This window comes from Poecilia latipinna, unplaced genomic scaffold, assembly GCF_001443285.1.
Source record: "Poecilia latipinna isolate Pla-1442-1.1 unplaced genomic scaffold, P_latipinna-1.0 Scaffold447, whole genome shotgun sequence".
Lineage (NCBI taxonomy): Eukaryota > Metazoa > Chordata > Actinopteri > Cyprinodontiformes > Poeciliidae > Poecilia > Poecilia latipinna.
This window is the reverse complement of record NW_015113063.1, coordinates 307,657-330,097: the sequence shown is the minus strand read 5'-3', so window position 1 is coordinate 330,097 and position 22,441 is coordinate 307,657. Positions and strand designations below refer to the sequence as shown.

The following is a 22,441-nucleotide window of genomic DNA, read 5'->3' as shown; positions in this document are numbered from 1 at the left end:
CAGCGCAGAGATGACATTACATAACCCAGTTTGTTGAGAGTTGTTCATTGGAGGCACTTTTTTAGCCAACTATGGTTCACATTATTCACAGTCCAGTATGAGAACCTGATGGTATGTTTTTTCTTGCGAAAACATGAAGCTGAACAAACTGCCGTTACATCGTCACCATCTGGGTGTAAATTTGTAGCAGTTATAGACATAATGAGGGAGAAAGACCATAAATACTTTCTCAAAACTTGTCAGCTACATAATGTACTTACTGAAAATAACATACTATAAAGAAACATCAATATCTTTTCAAACCTGTCACCAGAAACACCTGAGAGTTATAAATGAGTAATTCGTGTTAGCTGCCCTGGTTGCTAGCCGGCAGTAGGCTGGTTAATTCACCTTCGGACATGCCACCTATTGTAACCTGTTAGAAACTTTAGTTTCAAAACAATTCTGCCTGCTCATCTGGTGTTATTTTATTTCAAAGGGACACTGTACATTAATCAATAAATAGTAAAGGTATCAGGGTTAGCCAAAAGGCTAGTTTACATGTGGCTCTTTTTTGCTAGCAGAAGAAAAAATCCAAACGGCCACCTGAGATAAAGTTTAGCCATATCTAGCTATTGCTTCTTTAGAGCGACTTGACGACTCGAAACAACAGTTTAGGAAGAACAATGCTACTGTACTGGTTACAAAAGAGTGCATAAAACTCTTTAAGCAGCATCTCCGGCATTTAATTAAAACTAGCTTCAGGGCACAACCACACAGGTAAAACAAGTTGTCAAGTTCAAAAACACCCACGCTCGCACGGGAATGTTTCCGGAAATGATTTCATGTACATGGAAACACAGAGAATGGCACAGAAAGATATTCTTATGCCCCCCAGACCAGGAAGTTTTGCTACTCATGTAGTATGATTAGCATATAGCCTCCAAAAGAAGTTAGCAGTAAAAACAACAAAAAAACAAGAATGACAAGAAACAAAGCACAGGTGAAGTCTTTTGTAAACTTTTTTTAACGCAGAATTGTAAATGCACAATCAGGAGTATGCAAACAGCCGTTGTTGTATGTGACGGTTTGACGCGTACGGTGTGTTTGGAGTTGTAGGTCAGGATAAAAGTTGGTCTATATGTTACCGTTTTCACAATGGAGGCATTTTTGCTGCCCACATCAATATTCAATAGTGAATTTTCAACCCTGAACTCTATTTAAAAAACAAAAAAGCTTTGGGACCCCTAAGATGTGGTTTCCATGTGAACACAAGGTACAAAGTTTAACACTTGTTCCTTTTTTTTATTTCCTATGCTGCTTTTGCATTCTCTTTTAAAAATCATAACCATACAAAATACAAACATTGCCACAAATATACAAAAAAAAACCAAAACATTCATACAGAGCCATTATCAAAGCTTCAAGAATAACAACTATCAGACAAGAACATGTGTGACAGTTTCATCCATGTTCTTAAAATACCATCCTGAACATCGTGCACATTTTATCCCGCCTACAGCCACGATGATGAGCTCCAGCTCATCATCTTCCACTCACGCGCCCACTGCAGGCGTAAATTGGCTGTTTGCGTTAGACCACATTTACCTTGCTGCTTCAAATGTAAAATTGGCTTTTGTGTTGCAGTAGCTTTTCCCCTGGAGTTCTCCAACAGAGGCCATTTTTGTCAGTTTCTTTCTTACTGTTGAATCGTAAACAGTGACCTAGCTGAGACAAGTGATGCCTGCAGTGCTTTAGACTGCGTTGTTGCTTTTTTTCAGGTTGTTTTGTGACCTCCTGGATGAGTCACTGATACACTCTTGGGAATACTTTTAGTGTTTTCTCTATTTGTGGATTAAATCTCGCATTGTGAATCCCCAAAGCTTTGGAAACAGCTTTGTGAACCTTTACAGACTAATGGATGACACTGACCCTGTTTCTCATCCATTCTTGAATTTCCTTAGATCACAGCATGATGATGTTTTTGTTTTTAGCTACTTCAGCCTACTTCTTGTTGACAGACAGGTGCTATTTAGAGATTTCTTGACTCTGCAGGTCTGGCAGCAATCAGGCCTGGGTGTGGCTCTTGAAATTGAACCAAAATGAATATCGCTAATCACAATTGATTCACAATTCAACATGTAGGACCTGGTTGTTGTTTTTTAGGCTCTTTAAGCAAGAGGAAATATACTTTTGCTTTGCCCTGTAAGACAACCATCAGCTACTAAAACAAACAAGTTGTCTTTGAATGGTTTTAAGTTTAAAAAATAAAAAGGTGATTCGCTAACAAGGTAATATGTAAGTTGAGAGAACTTCTAATGAACAAATCAGGGGAAGGAGGTGAAGAGCCAAAGCTGTGCTATCATTACACCTTGATCCTCGAGACAAGGCTAATGCGTTTATTCCGTTCCGTTTCCTGAAAAGGTTTAATGGCCGCCCCTCGCATCGTTTCTCCTGAATCTATTTGATTACAGATGCCACGCTAATCCATTTACGAACGTAGGACTTCTGTTGAGCGGCTTCACTTCGCCGAGTCCAATTTAGCACGAGTCAATGCCAAAACAGGAAGTCAATAACGTCACAATCTGCCTCTTCCCCACTTTCTCTCACTTCGCCGCTTCCTGGGTGCAGCAGTCTCAACACACACTTTCTCTGAAGCACTTGATGGACACACACGCCACTCAGTTACTCATAAACTCACCCCCGCTCCCTTCCCTTCCCCTGTGTCTAGTGGAAATACTTTTAACAGCTGCATGTAGAATGAAGTTCCACTACAGCAGTGTACAGTCCCAAGAGGGCCACGCTACAAAATGCACACAGAATCAGCTCTCACACGCACACACCCCGTTTAGGCTTTGGATGCAATGAGGCTGCCCGGCACCCTAGCGGGGGCCCTGCCTCACACAGGAAATGGACGAAACAGATAAGGAGCATTCTGCTGGGTCGATGATGGGGAGTCGGCAGAAAACCGAGGCAAGAGACAGAGAACAAGACTCCAAATGTCTTGTAGAGGCAAACTCATTTTATTCCATCTCCGTGGTTGTTTTTTTTTTTTTTTTTTTTTTTGCTCCACCATCGTTAGATCCACTTCCTTTTCCTTTTTTTTTTTTTTAAAAAAAAGGTATTAACTAGCAGTGTAACAAGAACTCATCACAGAAGATCTCGCAATATGAAAGCATTGTATTTCACAATGAGGTAAATCCTATCTCGAGTTTCTTTGCCTGAAGAAGTGGGAGTGGAAGACGCCCCAACTACACTTAAATAATTTGTTTTGACGAATTTTTGTTTTCCAGTTGGATCTAGAAATGCTACAGGAAGACACGGAAATTGTGCAAGTACTCCAAGTTGTTTAGATGCAAAAGAGGCAGAAAGCATTGCCATAACAACCGCAGGATGGATGTCTAGGGGTAGGTTAGACATCCATCACAGCCCACCCTATCGAAAGCACCACAAACCATGCTTAGGTCTGAAGAGAGGAAAACAAATCTGAAAATAAAAGTTCAGCTTCAGGCAAAATGTATGGAAATTTAGCATGAAGGTCTATTTGTACCATAAATTTGATCTTTGAAGTTTTCTTGAAAGTAATATTAAAATCTCATTCTTGTGAAATCATCATCGTGTCTTATCTTGTGAGTTTTAGGTATCATTACACGCCCTAGTATTAACAACAGCCCAGCAGTCTAATTTTGTTGCACGATTTTGCAAAACGTACATTTCCATGACACAAAATGGAGAAACTCACCGGACAAGATTGATTGCTTGTTGACATAAAAAGCCAACAACCAGACATCTGGTTGTTGGCTTACATCTAGATGTGCTGAAGTTAAACCAAATACTAAATGGGAAACAAAGGTGGGTTTTTTTCACACACAACCATGTCTTGAGTGTATACAGAATGGCCCAGAGAGTGGAGGCTGAGCGGATAAAAATGCTGTATTGGTGTTAGAAAAGACACTAAGCAACTAAACTTGCCATCACAACACATTAAACATAGAAGCAGGTGGGCTACAGCAGCAGCAGACCGCACTGGGTGATGCTGTTGGTATCGTGATATGGGGGATTTCCTTAGCTACACTTTAGGTCCCTTCATAGCAACAGCCTACCTGCTGTTCTGTTACTCACCCTGTCTTTTCCTTTATGACCACAGGTTAGCCATCTCAAACTGGTTTGATGAACGTGACAATGAGTTCTCTGTGCTCAACTGGCCTCTGCAGTCACCAGATATTCATCCAACAGATCGCCTTTTGGGTGTGGCCAAACAGGACATTTGCATTACGGCTGTGCAGCCAACAAACCTGCAGCAACGGCATGATGCAATCACGTCATTATGGACCAAAGTCTGCTGAGGGATGTTTCTGGTGCCTTGCTAAGTCTTTGCCACAAAGATAAAAAAACACATTTCTGAAGACAAAAGGTGCTAGCAAGGTGTATCTCATAAAGATACTAATTGCTAGGATAGGTACAGATTTTAAGGCTTCATTTTCCATTTTCATGGGTTCATATTCTGACTTTGGGGTCCTTCTGCATGACGCCTGCTTGTTGAGATGGGCAAAGACAGGCAGGTATAGATAGGCCTGTCACAATAATCAAAACATCAATTAATCACATGATAAATTAAAACAAACTCAATAATTTCCATTGGTCTGATTTATTGTTTTTCTCTTTTTTTCCTCCAGTTTTCAAAAACTGGATGATAAAAGTCTTCAGTTGTTTACAAAAACTTCACAATTAATTTTATTTGTTTTATTTATTTTATTTATTTATTTATTTATTTTGGATATTTAAAATGTCTTCCAGTTCCAGTGTTAAATGTTCATTAGAATTTAAAGTTTATTGATCTTTGAGAATATGTTCTTATATTATTATTTTGTCATTACTATTATATTTCTTAAAAAATGGTCTCAAAACAACAATATTATCATTTATTGTGATAACTTCTGGAACAATTTATCGTGACAGAAAGGTATAGATGATGGACAGGTGGATGGATGAAATTTGATTAATTTCACAAAAAAAACTGAAGTTTCTTTATAAGTAAAGTTAGACTTTCATTCCAGTCCAAACTGCTTCAGCTAATACAGTCTTGTTCAATATTTTTGCTTCAATAAGCGCTACGGTTTGTTTCAATTCATTTATGATCCAATGCTTCTCTACAAACTTAGCCAAAATAAATCAAATCCAGTTTTAACAGAAGAGTTCATGTTTTAAGTGTTAGAATAACATATAAATCAATTTGATTTCAATGGAAAATAGTCTAATTCAATATGATTTAACACAGGACAGTCCAGCTGAATCCAACTGAATTCAATAAAATTCAAATTGAATTACACAAAGTGAATTACTGCTTATTTCATTGTAATTAATGTCTAAATCAATTCAAAGTTTTTGGTTCGGTTTGGAATGTAGTTCATGTCAGTATAATTCAGTCTGATTTTAAGTTTGTGATTGAGCATAGTACCACTGAAATGAACAATAATAGAAAACAGTGCAGTCCAGTTCAATCCTAAGTACAAGAAAATGTAAGCAATGCATTTATTTTAATGTATTTTGACCCAGTTCGACTCAAACTTACTTGAACAATTAAATCAACATGCAGTCCAGTTCAATTGAGCCAGATTCAGTTTTGTAATCTATTTCAGTATAACATTGTTTATTTTAACAAACTGAAATACAGTTTAATAAAGTTCATTTTAAACCAAAAGTACATCCTGTTTTGGTTCAGTCCATCTGAACCCAACCTTAATCCATTTTAATCCAGCTATTAGACTCTGTAGAGCCACATTCTAGTTCCAGTATCAATTGTTTTACTTAACAGAGCCATATCTAGTCCAGTTGAATTCAATTTACTCAGTTTTTGTGTCAACTGTTATACAATACAACTACATTAGTCACAAAAAACTAATTTAAATTAATCAAACGCAATACAATTTTATCCAATCTTAATCTGGTTCACTCCAGTTCAACCCAGCTGTATATCCAGTTATATCCTGATTCAAACCAAATAAAATCCGAATAAATATAACTCTCCCTTTCATTTCTACTCAGAATCAGTAACATTAGGCTACTGTAAAAGACTCAACAGGCTCAGAGAAGTTTCTACTGTAAACATCAGTGACTGACCCCAAACGAGGAAGCAGGGACCGTGTCCAGGAGCTTCCTCTCCCCCCCTCACCCTACCCGGTCTCTGGTTAAACCTTTCCCCGGTAATAATGTCAGAACTCGGGGCACAGCGCTTCGCATCGGCAGCGCGGCCCGGGTTTCAACACATCATCTGAGCCGCTGGACAGGAACTGACGGTGATGCAATCAGGGCAATAATGCGCCAGAAATCGATACAATGTTTCCGCTTTGCGCTCGGGACTATTTCGCAACAAAGCCACTATTGCGCACCACCGCTGCCACTTCGCTGCGGCGCGCGCGCGCGCACGTACACGCGCGCGCACACAGCGAGCGACCAAAAAAAACCCTCCAGGTAGAAACGAGAGCGAAATTCGTCGTTCGTCGCTGTAAAAGTAAGAAGTGGACGCCTAAGCACCCCCCTTCCCTCCCTCTGCCTTCCCTGGGCCTACCTGTTCCTCCTCCGCCGATAAAGTAGCTGCCATGGTTCCCCCGTTCAGCCCTTCCACAGACGTGTCCTTCTCATAAAGTGGGAGCTGACGGAGATGTCTGGCTGCCTGCTCCTCCTGTTGAAATCTGGGGCTCTCAGGGGTTGTCCCTCGCCCTCAAAGTTGAAGGCATCTGAAACGGCGCAGTGCGCGAGCGGAAGGTTTTTTATTTTTCTCTTGATGCTGCGATCCACGCGGGCCAATTAGCACGAATCTGCCATCCAAACTAGAAAGAGAGGTGGGGGAAAGAACCGCTGTTGTTGAGTCAGATTTCACCGAGGAGGAGAAAAAATAAGGCAGGAAAGCGAAAGAGAGAGAGAAGAAGAAGGAGAAAAACATCAGCCGAGTAGCTTTACGGAGGTTTGATTCAACTCGACGTTAGAAAGCGGATTCAGGGCATGATGTGCCGTTCATCCACCTAACCTGACAAAGGGTGGAGGGCTGCAGCTGCCCGCTGACTCCTCCATGCCATGAATTGCAAGTTTTTCGCACTGAACGTCGTCTTTATGCTACCCGAGAGAGTTACGCACACACACTTATACACACACACACGCACACACACAACCATGAACAATGAAAGAGACTGTTGGCTGTCTTTCTGTGTGTTGCTGAACCCCCTGGTGGTTAAGACCAGAAAATGTCAACAGATCACTGACCTCCGCCTTCATTCATAAATAGTAAAGGAAAACAAACTGGAGGGCAAAATAATATAATTAACTCAACAATGGCATTATTATATCTTATACATGTTGTCCCCACTTGTTTTTTCTAACAGACAGGCTTCAGTTTATTTGAGAATTTAAAGAGCTGTTGACTTTACTCTGACCACAAAGATTTCCTGTTTGAAGTATTGCAAAAATGTATGTCAGTTATGTTTATTTGGGCTCTTGGGGTGGAAATAGAAAGCCCCAGAGTTGACCAATAGCGTCATATTGTCCCACATTGGGGAAATTTAGGTGTACCACCAGCAAGTTAAAGGTAGAAGCATCCACATTCAAAATAAGGATAAGAAACTGTACAGTAATGGCAGATTTACAAGAAGAAAAAAATAACACTGTGCATTTAAAGGGGCAGTGTCATGTGTTTTCCAGTCACATGGTGCCATTTTATATCATAATCAAATAACTATTTTTTACTAATATTGTTATTAAAATGTTGTATATACCAAATATGACCCAAAAGAAATGTTACTTCCTAGTGTATAACGCCTTGAAATTGGACTTCTGTCTCTTTAAAAACCTCTTGCTCTTTCTGAGACTCCACCTTTAGGGGAAGGCTGCTCTGTGAGGCAGAAACTCAGAAACTTGGACTCTGTAGCTCAGAGGAGGGGCTTCGTCCTCGAAGGCGGGGCTAGATCCACCCAGGCGTTTTGCACAGCTGAATGGTTGCAAAGGAGATTAAAAGAGTTCTCAAACATGCACAAAAGAATCAAGGCAACAGTCCAGGTATGTTTTTGATGAGGGAATAACATTATAACACGATGTGAAGCACAAAAAAGTAAATTTTACATAATACTGTCACTTTAATAAAAATAGCACACTCATCAAAAGAAATGTGAAATTGAGTATGGTAATTTGAAAAATAACTTAGTTTAAGATTTGTATATTTGTGTATAGAAAACAGCAGCAGCACTTTGAAATCTTTTTTTTTTTTAAATTCACAACAAAATCATTGAAACCAACATGTACTACGATAGTTAATGTATGCTGGAACAGCACAAAGTGCTTCCAGTAATAATAACTTGTTTACTGTACATTCACATCCAAATGGCACAACAGAAAACACAAATAGAAAATAGCTTTAGAGCGACGGTTTCAATATAACAAAGTAGGTGTGGTTCTGGTTCTGATCCATTTTTGGTTAAACATGCTTGTTCTTCATTCAGTAAAGTAGAGCGCTGAGCAAAGGAGCCAGAAATTTTATCCAAGTAAAAGTTGGATAAAACTTTTACTGTACTACAGTTGCACTGTGGCTCAAAATACAGCTACAGTGCAGTAAAACTTCTCCCAGAAGTACTTTTCCTCCCAAAGTTACTTAAGTAAATGTTACTAGTAGCTACCCACCTCAGGTAATGAAAGATGGCTGCCACTTACCAGAAGAATCTGAAGATCCCAGCCACCAAAAAAATCTAATTTTGGGGTAAAACGAACACCCAGGTTAAGAAATGGGTTCAATATTTTATTACCCTTCGACGTTAATTCAAGCATTTTGAATTCTGGCAACTCAGGGGTCAAGATAAGGGGACATTTCCCAGACATGAATCAGCTTGAGTTCTTGAACGGGTCACGTTGACCCCAAACACACCAGGAAGCGAGCAACATCTTGGTTCCAGATGAATAGGATTACCGTTAATGCGAGAGAAAGACTGACGTCACAAAACCACTGTTGGCAAAGCAAAATCAAGGGAATGCAGAGGAATTGTGCAATGGAGTCAAACGATCCTGGGCTGGGTTATAAAGTAAAAAGAAAAATTCAGAAAGTACTATTTTTTTATTTAAATAATCTAATGTTACTTTTTATTGTTGACCTTGTTTTTCAGGGGAAGAATAACGTACATTTTTCCAACTGAATTTTTAAAATAAAAAATAAACCATCACTATTTATATTTAGAGGGTTTACTCACTTTTTTAAACACACTGCTATTATTTAGGACACAACTTTATACTTATAGTTTTACAACATGGTAGTAAGGCTATAAGTCTGCAACGCAACAGCGCTCTCTGTGCTATAATGCAACATTACTAATGCATGAAACCTGGTGATAAGAAGCAGCCAGTTTTATGAGTGTGCCTTTCCATAATAGGATATTACAGTAATAGGGGTTTAATTAATGAATTTCTCCACTCACGCATCCCAAAGGCTATTATAATTTACAGGAATTGTATGATGTAGGGATGAAAGAAAAAAACAAAAACAAACGGTATGATGGAAGTTGATGAAACACCGAGCCTAAGACGAGTCTCCGTAGGACGATTACAGACTGCTGATGAACTGGATTTCATCACGAGGTTAGTTCAAGTGCAAGCCAGGACAATACATTTCCTGAAAGGCTGTTATTGATTGGCCCCAGATCGTATTTAGACGCGTTTTAATGAGACCATAAAAGTAGTGCGCCGTAAAAAGAGGTTTCTCCCTGCTGTGCTCTGCTCCTGCAGCTTGTTGGCTTTTGTGCTTTTTTCTTTTCTTTTCTTTTTTTTTTTTGTCCCCTTCCTTGATAGAAAGGTGAACAATGTCAGGTACACCCGACACGTTTATTTTCCTTTTCCACAAAATGCAAGATCCAACAATACACAAAGTGTAAATAAGAGGAGGCGTGGGAAAGTCTGGCTTGAAAACAAAAGGGAAGAGGGAGTGGACAACAATGGACTTCCTGTCCACATCACATCCTTGCAGGGAGAAAACGTGATTGGTAAATCCTTAGCCCGTCCCTCACAGGGAAAAAAGAGGCCTACTTTTATTTTAGTGCTAGTCAGAGAACAAGAAAAATTTAGGATTTTCATAAAAGTCATTGCCAGTATATCTGGGTTGTCATCAATTTTCCAGGGTGATATGGTAATTTTTAAAACCAACATAGGGTATACATGTTTGGATTTATTGGTTTAAATTAAGCACACAGGCTGTAATACATGCAGCTGAAATCAGAAGTCGCGTGGGCTGAAAGGTCGCTCAGCGAGGAAGAAGCCGTCACTACAGATCAAACGTAAAAATGTCAGATTGCAGATGCACACAGAGACGTGGATCTTAAATTTTAGAGACGTAACTTGTCGTCTGATGATGCTAAAGAAAAACCGTTTGGCCATAATGAACATCAACACGTTTGGAGGAAAAACTGGGACTCTTGTAAAACACCATCCCAACTGTGAAGTACGGTGGTGGAAATTTTGACACAACGCCCCTTCTGATTTTGTGGACATTGATAAATATTTGACATGTTCTTTCCCTCATTATTGTGACATTTAGCAAATAGAAATAATTTTGGCCAATGATAAGTTTGGTCTTATTTAACTTTGAATAGTGAGAGGAAAAAAGGTGCTTTTTTATTTTGGTTAATTTAAACTTCTTGTTTAAACGCCTCTTAGCCCCCCACTAATATCTGTTTCAACTTTCTTTAGTGTCTGATATATTGCACAATGGTGTACAATATATTGCTAAAAGTAACTTCTTTGCGCATTCAAATAATTGAATTCTTGTCTTCCAATCACTACCATGGCCAGATATTTTTTAAAATCAAGCACCTAGACATTCAGACTGTTTCTGCAAACATTTGTGGAAGAATGGGTAGTTCTTAAGTGGCTGGCTTTGCCAAACCAATTTTGACAATTTGATGATCCAGACTTTGTTGGAACAGTAGAAATATGGCTCCTACCCTTCTGGTCCAACATGTCAGCTCAGCAGTGCACAAAGCAAGGACTATTAAGACCTGGAAGGACAAGCTTTGTTCGGAAAACCTGACCTCAACCTGAAAGAACAGCTTTGGTGTGAATTCAAAGTGGAAACTGCGAGTCAGGAGCCAACATCAGTGTCTAACTCTTACGAATGCAGATCTGGAATAAAATACACTCCTAAGCCTTCCTAAAAGATGCAAAGCTGTGACTTCTTATAGTGGAATGAAATCATACTTTAAGGATTAAGAGCAGGATGTCACTAAGTATGAAGGCGGATGATTAGTAACTGGTGTCGGCCAAATCTTGGACTTGTATTCAGATATATTGGTGGGAAATGTCATCGTAGAATCCTAATAAATGTTCTATCAATACCAAAACAAGTTTTTATGGGTTTGAGTTGACTTGAGCTTAAGATGAAACATCTGACATCGTTTCATCCACCAAACATCCCCCACAGCATGATGCCGCCACCACCACCACGCTTTCCAGCAAACTGTGTAATAAAGTAAAAACATACGTGGACTCTGGAAAAAAGAAAATCTAAAAATACAGCATTTCTGTTTCATTTAAATACCTGTTAAATACAGTAGTCCAAAAACACGACTACTGAAATTTTCTGCATGACAATATCCTGTTTTTGACAAGTGTCGAAGAATTATGAGGTGTCGCGTAACAGTTTCTACACAGAGAACAGAGAGACCTCGAATACATGTGAGCGTGTGTGTGTGTGTGTGTGTTGGAGACGGTGAGTGAAGCAGCTGTGAATCAACAGGTGCTCAGTTCCTGGAAAGTGATGGCTGCTGCTGAGTCATATCTGAATTCCTGCAAAAACCACGCAGCTCAATTTCCTCTCTTCCACGGCTCTTTCGATTTAAAGAGGCGACATCCGACTTGCACTCTATGAATCGTTTTCTCTGAACTGCAGTACATTTAAAACTTTTGGTAGAAGCTTAATTTCTTCGATAGAGCTAAAACAAAAAAAAAACTGCAATTAAAAGTTCTCACACCTCACTTTGTTTCTCTTAGCATTACAAAAAAAAGAAACAAAAACACACCACCAGAAGGCAACATGTGTGAACATGTTTGCCCTTTTTCCCCTCCACTTCCTCCTCTTACATTTCCACAGTGACTTCTATCCCCACAGAAAGCTGTTGAACATATTTTCATAGGTTAATGTTCCGCGTAGGCGGCCAGAGCACTTTTGATACCATCACAGCAGCAAAACAAGGAGAAAAATAGTCAACTTTTTCTTTTTTTTTTTTTTTCCATTATAGAAAAAGTGAGCAGTGGTACACAAGAAACGCAAGATGTGTCATATTCTGACTGTACATCACGCTAGTTTATTGAGGTTGCAAATGTCTGTGACCTGATTTCTAGAGCTAAATGCTGTTGTGTGCCTGGACGTCTCGGCAGGTAGCTTAACAACGAATGGAAATGTGTCAGAAAATACATATCACTCTTTTAGTAAGGCTACATTTTAGAACAGACTCTAAAATGTAGCCTTTATAGACTCAATAGGGTCCTAGAAATTCTGCTGCAGTGAAAACACAGTGAACAGTTTTAGGTAGCTAGCCCAACAGCTAGCTAGTGGTGAGAAATTAGCATGGAAGAGCTAGCAAACCCAACAAACCAGATGTGGACTGAAGACGTTTGATCCTGCGTCCGGCTATTCTTCTGTTACTAATTATAGCCCTGTAATTTTCCTTTTTAAATCAGTTGGATTGAAAATTTTTAATTTTAAATTAAACTGTGGTTATATTTTATACACCAATGAGTTTAATTTGACCAAATTTGTTAATGGTACCACAAATTAAATGACGATTGCATCACAACTTTACCTTACACTTTCAGGTCTATTTATTGTGACCTTTTTTTTTTTTGCAGGGCTTTGAAAATGACAGCAAGTTTCTGCTGATGAGCCAAGGTGTCGGTACTGAGTCATGGCTTACCGTCCACAGGAACATCAGAAACCACGCAGCTCTACCGACACTGCTCAAGCAATCAGGTACGAGATGGGAGGGTGGCGGGATGAGCCTTCAGATTTAAACCATAACCTTCTAAATGCCACTTCATCTCTAGTTTACAAGAAAAAGCCCTGAGATGATTTTTTTTTCCTGACAAAAATATTAACACCCTTTCGATTTGTTTTCACATTTTGTCATGTTAAGACCACTAATTTAAGTTTTATATGATCTGACAAAAAAAAATAAAAGTAACTGTTAGACAAAGACTTTATGAATCTGCCGTTTGTGGATAAGTGGTGAAGAAAGTTGATGAAAAAGCCATAAAATGTCCTGTTTGTACAAAATGGCATTGAAAAGAAAACTGTAAAATGGATGTTTTTGGTCTACATGAAAGATGCTGTGCATAGATGAAAATCAACCTACCATCTCCACTGTGCAGAAATGTGATTCAATAAACTATTGCACTCCATCTACCTGCACAGTGTTATAAAATATTTGATAAAAAAAATAAATAAAAACTCTTCCGGTTGTTAAATCTGAATGAGCCACAGCAATAATAAAACATTTATTAATGATGAATTAGCTTCCAGTATTTAAATCTTTAAATATCTGAATGGTCTGAATATCAATAAAATACTGCCGCATTTACAAAATACAAAAAGAAACTTTAAAAGCAAAATAAAACTTCAGAGCAATGAGTGGAAACATGATAAAAACTGTCAATAAAAAGGCATTTATTTTGAAATGTGCACTTTAAAACATTTTAACCTTACCATTATACTATAAAAATCCATCACAGATGCTAATCAGCGACTGACAAGATATCGTTGGTTATGCTTCACCCTCCACTGACAGCTCAGCATGCTCTACTGGCGCTGAACTAATGACCTGCTGAAGCTGCTGTATTCTGCTGAGTAGGCATGAACAGCAGCTGCAGAAAACCTGCAAACCCACAAACGTTAACGATGAGATGTTTCATGCAGGCTGTATCCACAATGAGAACGCACAGAGCAGTGAGAAATTACTTGGCCAAACAGATGTTGGCGTTTTTGTGTCTCCGTCGTCTGTTCCTAGTTGTGTTTTGACGGTTTGAAGGTCAGCGTGTAGCATGGCACCGCTAATCTGCACTCCGGGGGCGTCCAGAGATGTGCCGGATTAAAATTAGCCACGCGTTGCGATTGGTCCTTGAGCAGAGTTTTCTAAAGAGCTTCCCGACACATAGAAAACCTAGGCGTCGGTTTTCCACTCCCTCACATTTCCATGTTCGCCTCCTTTATTGGCTTCTGATTCAGGAAGTTCAAGGCGTCCTTGCTGTCCGTGCTCGGAGTGGACAGGTACTCCAACTCGTAGCCGCCGCTTCTGTTAGCGGGGCGGACCTCGACGGACGCTTGCTTGTGTTCCAGGATCTGCTGCAGCTGCTGGCTGGCATACTCCGGCTTGGCAGTGAGGGGTCCTACAGGAACCTCCATACCCAGGATGTCTGTCACCATGTAGGGGCGAAGCCAGCCAACCAGAGGAGTGCTGCCAGGGGTGTAGTGGGTCTGCCGGTGGTAGAAGAGAAGTCCGTCCACCTGCAGAGGCAAAAATAAAACAATAATACCAGTGAAATTGACTTTTTCTTACACATTAAACCCCACACGAAGACCGATGTTGGAGATGAATGACTTACACCGAAGCTGTACTCGGCTGCCAGTGCTTTCTGAATGGACTCGGCTCTGCAGTCGGTGCTTTGGAGACTCACGAACCGGAACTGTTGGAGTAGAGAAAACAAAACCTGAGCATCGTCGTTTTAGCTCCAAATGAGGTTTTTTGTTAAACCCCAAAGATTATTTAGCTCCTATTGGGCTTGACCACTAAAAAAAATATTCAATTGATTTTAATGGCATGCCTTAGTTTCCCTGGTCTCTAGAATTGAAGGCATCACAGTAAATTAATGTCACTTGTGATTAACCCTTGTGTTTAGAAATGGGGTCCAACCGACCCCCCACACATAAAACTTCTATCATTTGCCTCAGTCCTCTATGTTTGCCTCAGTCCTCACACGTACAAGGGTTAAATTTACCCTACTGAAAGACGTTTCTGTCTTCAACACAGAAGAATGACGACACATCAACCAAGGTGTCCTTAAAACGTCTTCAACTTATGCATCTGAAACCAAGACCTTAAAATGTGATCGTTTATTTTAATCTTGAAATCTGTCAGACTGTGCAGCTGTGGCTACAGTTCAGTAGCTTGCCATAATCAGCGTGTGAATGGAAATAACTGACTTCATGTAAAGCGTCTTCGAGAAGCCATGGAGGGACTGTTTTTTTTCCTCGCTGGTCTTTTCTGTCAGGCAGAAGTTTGAGTCACACTCAGACACCTTCATTATACTCTGTGACTCGAGACGGATGATAATGATAATAATTTTGAGTATGGCCTCAGACATAACAGACATTATGTCAATGACATATTGTGGGTTTGCAGGCTCAAAATGAATGAAACTGTAGCGTCACGCTTTAAATTTTTATTAAATTTAGCCCAAATATGCGAGTGAAGATCTTGGTAGCTGACCTGTTCAAACAGAATAATGATTTTAGCTGATCGGAACGCTTTCAGAAATGAATAAATGAAGAGATAAAGAGATACCGGGCAACTTTTTTTCTGCAGTTTTCCTGATAATTTAGCTTTCTGACAACTAAACCAGAAGCATGTGTGAATGAGAGCAGCTACTTTGAGAGCTGAACTCCAGTGTATGAGCCTGAACAGCAGATGCAAATAAAATCCAGCTACATAATGACTTAACCAACATACTAACACTCACATGAGAGCAAAACATTATGAGAGATTTCACAATTAAATTGATAAATTTGGGAGAACTAACTTCTTTCTATTGGTACTTAGTTCAGACAGTTTGCTTAATGAGCTACGAACATGAAATAATCCAGTTTAATAGTGTGAACTGAACTTAAAACAAGTCTGATCGTCTTCAGTCTGGAGCTTGTTAAACTTGAAATAAACAATTTGAAAAGAGGAGAGAGTTTGTCTGGGTGCAGATACCCACAGGGTTGCGTTTGGCGATCTCCGACAGGCCGTCCGTCTCCTGGACCTTAGACTGCAGCCAGTAGAAGCGAAACTCAGTCTGTCGGTGAGAAAACAGGAACAAGAGAAACTTTGAAGTTTTCTTTCACATTCCAAGTCAATAAAATGAGCAACGTGGCCACATTAGAAGGGCTGGACGAGCCGTCCTGGACTGCTTACTGGGCAGTCGTAGACCGGGTGTCCTCTCCAACACATGACATCCAGGATGTAGTACGTTCTGTCCACCTCGCTGTAAATGCAGTCCAAGATGGTGTAGTCTATATGGAAAACAGACCAGCGAACATTCAATGAAAAACATACTGCCAATCCTAAAACTCCTAGAAGAGGAAAAATACATTTCTTAGGCCCCCCAGGGAGGAAATTGACATTTCAGTGCAGCCAAAAGAACAAAAAACAAACAAACATCATAAGACGTGTACACAGGTGCCTGAGGCTGCAGCCATGGGAGGCTCTGCCCTTTAGCATTGGATACAATATAATTATAATTTTCTGCTTCAGCAGCTGAAGGACTTTTTGTAATGATATAGAATTAGATTTTCTACTCAGTTTAGAAAAAAACAGGTACAAAAACAAAAAAGCAAATAAAGCTAAAACACCACTCCCTTCTGATTAAATAAGTTAATTTTCTGCTTAAATTGACCTCGAACATTATTTTTCACTTTTGTTTGACCAAGCTCTATATTGAAACAGTCTTAATTATTTAAAACCAAGCCTTTGTTTTTATTTTGCAACATAAATAACAGTAGACACCTTTCTGTAATTCCTTCACTCGGTTAAAAGCAAAATAACTTTTTTTGATGGACTGATACCAATGTCATTACAGATAAGGTGCATCCCTACCATAAAAACTTTTTATTTGCTTTTCATTTTAGCTCCACATAAGTAAACATGCAGAGTTGGGCCATCTCATTCATTAAGGCAAACTTAGTGACTTTGGACACAATTGGTGTAAATTAATACTCTATCTTTGGCTGAAAGTAGAGGTGAACTCTTCCTCTGTGACTGTCACGATAAAACTTGAGGTAGAGAGTTTTTATATATATATATATATATAAAATGTGAGTGGCCTATCAGAGTAGCCCCTCTTTCTACAGTAAACAACAGACCCGCTCACCTTTTCCCATGGCAGAGTTGTGTCTGTTCCCACCGGGGAGCAGGGAAGGGAAGCGGCTCACACAATAGCCGCTTTTAGTGTACGCAGCGGTGGAACCCTTTAAGACACACACACCACCCAGACGAGAAGAGAGAAATGTTACCGTTCCTACGCTGGTCTCGACACTTTTGCCAATGCAAGAGTCAAAGAGTTTACAGAGTTACAGGATATTGAACCTTGGTACCTTGGTTTGCACATATTCACTTTTACACATTGCTCTTTAACTTATGTCCACCTGTGTGTAAACAAAGGAAGGCAGGAAACTATCTGCTGCTGATGGGACTGTCCGATTACCCTCTGTGTATATTTACAGACAAACTAAATTGACATTTGAACAAGCGTCAAGAGGAAATTGGTATCAGTGTTGCCAATACTGCCTCAAACTTAGGAAAAAACCAAGCATGGGCAATGGAAAGCTACACCGTGGCATTGTAGCCCAGGCTAAATGTTTAGGAAGGCGAACCTCCACCCACAACCTCAAGACCGTTTACACTTCATACAAGTTTTCATCCAACGTCACCCTGAGCTTCTATCATTTTGTCCACAGAGAAGCGAGACACCAGGACCGGGTCAAACCATTTTGTATAGAACTGTAGCGAAGCGTTGTGTGATTGGTTTGTTGCCGTGTTTTATTCAGCAGTGCTGATATTTCTCATTAACTAATCCACTTCCACTATCAGGTTTTTGAATCGAGAGGCGACATAAATACTTTTGAGGACTGTTTATCGTTTATCTTTGTGTTTGTCCTCCTTGCTGGGTTCTTTGCTCCTCATGCTGTTCACAAACATTCTTTAGCAAACTTCTAAAGCCTTCACAAACCAGCTGAGTTCATACTGAGATTTATTTATTAGGCTCCAACTGAAGGCAACCAGTTATTTAAGGGGTAAAGGGAACTAAATATAAATGCATACTACAGTGTTCAGACTTTACTTTCTTAGAAAAACATGAATGCAACCATTGTATGCTACATTGTGACATAGAAAGTCCTCTGTTGTTTGTGTTTAAAACATCCTAAAATGTGAAAATGCCTGATACTTGTCCAGTTGAAGAGAGGAACGGATGAAAAGCAAGGGGCTCTTTGGGAAACGCATCACGACAAATGTGTTGTGGTAATTAAAACACCACTTAATGACACCGACCTGCTTACTAAGCTTTAAAACTTTCACACGGCAACAAGTACCCGGCACACTCCTGATGCATCAAACCCTTTCACATCCTCTATGTGGTCAAACTTTTCTGCTTCGTCTACCAACTTACCGTCAGCTGAGAGAAAAAAAAAAAAGAAGTGTGCTTTTTTTTTTTTTTGATCAAAACTGACAGAAGAAGATCAGTAAATAATTTGTCATTCTTGACGAGAGTGATGCGATTGTTCCAAAAGCATTAGGGAAGCCTGCAAGCATCTCGCTGTGAACTTAAAACTCTTAAGAAAGCGCAGAGACTCCTCACCGCTGGATGGGTCAGGGTTAGTCAGATTCCTGTGGCTCCATCGGTTCTGCCCGACACGGCGAACGATCGGGACTTTTTGATGCGGAGCTGTTTTTACAGATTAGACGTCACCGAGGTTAGGCTTTGAGATAACGAATGAGGAACCAGCCTGCTGTGATAACATCACAGGGCGAGACGCAACGAGAACGTTTCTGTGTGAAAGTAGGAAAAAAATAAAAAAGCCTTCCACACATAAACTCTTAAACCATTCGCTTTTACAGTGAAGTCGAGGTTCTTTCAAGAATCTGAATGCTTATTTACATTTTAGCATTCATTAGGAATAATCTATTAGATTACAAGCATAATATGTGGAATAATAATAATTACTCACTGAGGCATTTGCAACTTTCTCTCTGCTTAGAGAGAAAAGCGGATTCTGTATTTGCTTCCAAGTACCTCGAAAAAAAAAAGTTTAACAAGATCTTAGCTATTTTTCAGTTCTCAGGGAATAATTGGGAGTAATTTAATGTCTAGAACAGAATAACACTGAAAGTCACAGTCATTTTTATTTAGATCTATTCTAATTATTATTAGGTTGGCACTGCACAAATATCAACATTTCATAAGAACAAGTAACCATCATCTTTTTGAAAATGTATCTTTTTCTTTAATAAAAAGAAATCACAAAAATAGCTATATAATACAAACTCAAAAATACTTTAATGACACTTTCCCAATAGGGAAACTCATTCATTTAAAATTCTTCAAAAATGTTTTGTAAATATTAATAAATAATTAATTGTAAACAGTTGCTCTTTAGAAATAACAGATTTCCTGCTGTAGATATTGATAAAAAAAATTATAAGATTTCTCCCCCTCCCCCAAAAGGTCAGGTAATATTTGTGACTCTAAACTTGTCCAAAATGGCTCTTTGGATTGTAAAGGTTGCAGGCTTCTGATCTATAGTGTCCTACTGGCATGCTTCCATAGTGATACGAATATGAATAATAATATATAAATAAAGAAAATCATTCAAAAGTTCAACATTCCTCCCAGTACCAGGAAGTTTCAATTACAGCAAATGGAAAATCCAGTAAGAAAAGTCTTACTGGATTTTCAGCAAACTCGACTTCTTTATTTGAATCGATGGATTTATTTCAGACATTGCACCAAGAGAAAAAATAAAAATAACTAAACCAAAGGTAGTATTAACATATTCCTAAGTGTAAATAACAAAGACAAAGATAACAGCTTCCTAACATTCTGCAATGTAAGGGTGGCTTACCTTGGAGGCAACAATTAGAGATCTTTTCCCCACAGGACAGACCACCATCAGCCAGTCGGTGTCCAGATCTGGTGGGACGTCCACCAGCCACTCTGACAGCATGAGCTAAACGGGAATCAGACACCTGGTTATCTTCGCGCGGCATCGATGGGAATTCACTTTTAGAAACAGACTTGATATGAAAACACTGAGATGAAAGAGCAGAACAGCAGCGGTGGAACTCCGCTGCCCTCTGCTGGACATTGGTGTTGCACGTTTTGGTTGCAAAAAGGTTTTGCCGCTGACCTGGTTTGCATAATGCTTGGGCAGCTTCCTCCTCTCTACCTCCATCCCCTCCTCTTCCTCTTCCTGTTGCCGTTTCCCGTCCTCCTGTTTGTCCATGTCGTCCTCCCTGTCGCTGTCTGGCCCCGTCCAGTCCCCATCAGCCAGGCGTCGTGCGTGATTGACATAGTTTAATCTTTTCCTGAGATTTCAAAAAAGAAGAAAAAGAAAGGATTTACAGGGCCAGACTTACAAGTAATGTGGGGCCCCTGGGCAGGAGCCATTTTTGGTGCCCTAACCACCACATAAAAATGATTTTACTAATGCAAATAATGGTACAGTAATACATCGCTGGGTTTGAACTGATGCCCGCCAACAGCTCCATGTTATCCCCAAAGAAATTGGCTATAATTTCATAATTTTCAAATAGTTTATGTGCATTCCACCAAGAATGCATATAATAAACTTCTGCCCGAAACTGAATACGGTTTAAATGTGTCATCAAGCATGAAAATAGGCAACATGTGGTCTGTTTTACGTTTTCTGCAGGTCAAGAAAACGCCGTCGCCGCTCGCTCTGCTCCAGAACGCTGTACTTGCTCTTGTACTGAGCCAGTCGAGGGTGAGGGGCGGCTGTGCTGTTTGGCTCCTTGGACACAGCGAAGCTGGATGAGAGGGCTGCGGTCAGGTCGTCCATGGCAACGCTGCAAATACACAAGAAGTTAGATGTAAAAACAATGGCATTATTATACATGGGAGTCAATCGAGGAGTTGAAATAAACTATCTGAAAACTGTTAGTGGATGCTTGAAAACAAAATCATCAAGTGATGGATTAAGATAATCTACTTTTGAACTGAATCTACTTTTGAACTGAAGAATATATATATATATATATATATATAAATTTAAACCTATATTTTTTTTGTTTTTAACTTGTGAATGGACTTATGAATTGTGAGGTCTAAAGTTTTGATTTTCCCTCTCATGCTGAATTAGAACAAACAATAATATAATTTATGACTGGACATTTTAATAGATATACATCAGACTCATAACACCAATCTACAACTGCATTCCAAACACGTTCTCGCCTAAAAGAGAATTAAATGAGAGGTTAAACGCCGGGATACTTAATTTTCAGATTGTCACTTGTAGCTAGCGGCTAGCTTCGAGCTAACCCCCCCCTACCATGATAAGGTTGTTAGCAGCTGTCTCTCTGAAGTTTACGGTGCTATGCCGATTTTCTATAAAGTGCACATAATGCTAATTAAATATTAACAGGTAAATTGGTTATAGTACTCGTAGTTCAAGCTAAAATAAACATATACCTTGGCATTCAGGGAGGCTGCTACTGCTGGCGGTGCTAACACGTCACGCTGCCGTCATGTTTACTGCCGGGTGAGAGGGTTCAGATGGCCGACATGTAGCACAACTATTCCGGAGTTGCACAACTTTGGTTGAGTACTGATAATTTTACTGTGAAACAAGTATGTGCGTCATTTATTTTGTTGGGGCCCACTTTTAAAATTCCTCTTGGAGGAATATTACTACTTTAAACAAATTTTCGGCATTGAAAATTATGCAGTATATGCAGGCTACATAGCTGCAACTTTGAAAATGCATGAAAAACCAAACCACGAGACGAAACACAGCAACATACTGAAGCATGAGAAATTAGACTGAGTGACTGAATGTTTCTGTCTCCATCCAGATTAAGTTATATTTTCCCAAAGGGATCAGGTTTGTCACTGTTGAGTACTACATATTCAAAAGTCTTCCCCCAGAGATCCATCATTCAGATTTGTTTTTGTTAAAATTTTACCGGTGTTCTGACAAGTGGCACACAGGCAGAACAATCCTGTGTAACCAATATAGGTGAATCACAGAGGAAACGAGTTGCTATAATGTTACTCCGGCAAGAGTTCGTTTGTTCTGACGCACATTTTCAAATAAATAAATAAATAAATAAAATACAGATACAATGTATTTCAAATTCCGGAGTCTTTGCAAAGAAATAAAATAAAATAAAACGCACAAATAAAATAACATGTTAACCACACATTTTCAATTAATGAAAAGGGGAAAAAATACAATTATAATACAATTAAAATTCAGTCAACAATATCTGGAGTCCTTACAAAGAAAGAAAAATAAACATGCACAAATAAAATAACATCATTTTTTATAAAAAAAAAATTAAGAAAATCTGGTCATGTTAAGTCAACATAACCAAACTGATAAAAACTTTCCATCTACAAACAGTAAATACCAACGTCTGGCAGTTAGAACCGTCATAGCGGTTAT

General features: G+C 39.3%; 2 protein-coding genes and 1 long non-coding RNA gene across 6 annotated transcripts in view; 1 reads left to right on the top strand and 2 right to left on the bottom strand.

Moving 5' to 3' along the window:
* ptpn9a (protein tyrosine phosphatase non-receptor type 9a) overlaps positions 1–7,184 on the bottom strand; it is a 33,646-nt gene extending 26,462 nt beyond the window's left edge. Inside the window, exons 1-2 of one of the 3 annotated variants that reach the window (XM_015038594.1) lie at positions 7,002–7,184; positions 6,548–6,809 (exon numbers count right to left, since the gene is read on the bottom strand). In XM_015038594.1, coding sequence (XP_014894080.1) covers positions 6,548–6,580 — 33 coding nt within the window. In that variant the 5' untranslated portion in view covers positions 6,581–6,809; positions 7,002–7,184. Of the gene's footprint in view, positions 1–6,547; positions 6,838–7,001 lie in introns of all 3 variants that reach the window. The other 2 variants (XM_015038591.1, XM_015038593.1) reach the window with 2 other exon arrangements.
* Positions 7,185–11,493: 4,309 nt separating this feature from the next.
* LOC106951211 (uncharacterized) lies at positions 11,494–14,422 on the top strand. The gene is made up of 3 exons (XR_001425775.1): positions 11,494–12,381; positions 12,853–12,973; positions 14,336–14,422. It is a non-coding gene; the product is annotated as an uncharacterized LOC106951211 (long non-coding RNA).
* The window catches only part of snupn (snurportin 1), a 12,397-nt gene continuing 3,602 nt past the window's right edge, over positions 13,647–22,441 (bottom strand). Inside the window, exons 1-9 of one of the 2 annotated variants that reach the window (XM_015038595.1) lie at positions 21,466–21,602; positions 20,676–20,840; positions 20,162–20,339; positions 19,877–19,981; positions 17,128–17,224; positions 16,173–16,270; positions 15,976–16,053; positions 14,602–14,682; positions 13,647–14,503 (exon numbers count right to left, since the gene is read on the bottom strand). In XM_015038595.1, coding sequence (XP_014894081.1) covers positions 14,183–14,503; positions 14,602–14,682; positions 15,976–16,053; positions 16,173–16,270; positions 17,128–17,224; positions 19,877–19,981; positions 20,162–20,339; positions 20,676–20,840; positions 21,466–21,473 — 1,131 coding nt within the window. In that variant the 5' untranslated portion in view covers positions 21,474–21,602 and the 3' untranslated portion in view covers positions 13,647–14,182. Of the gene's footprint in view, positions 14,504–14,601; positions 14,683–15,975; positions 16,054–16,172; positions 16,271–17,127; positions 17,225–19,876; positions 19,982–20,161; positions 20,340–20,675; positions 20,841–21,465; positions 21,603–22,441 lie in introns of those variants that run through there. The other variant, XM_015038596.1, reaches the window with a different exon arrangement.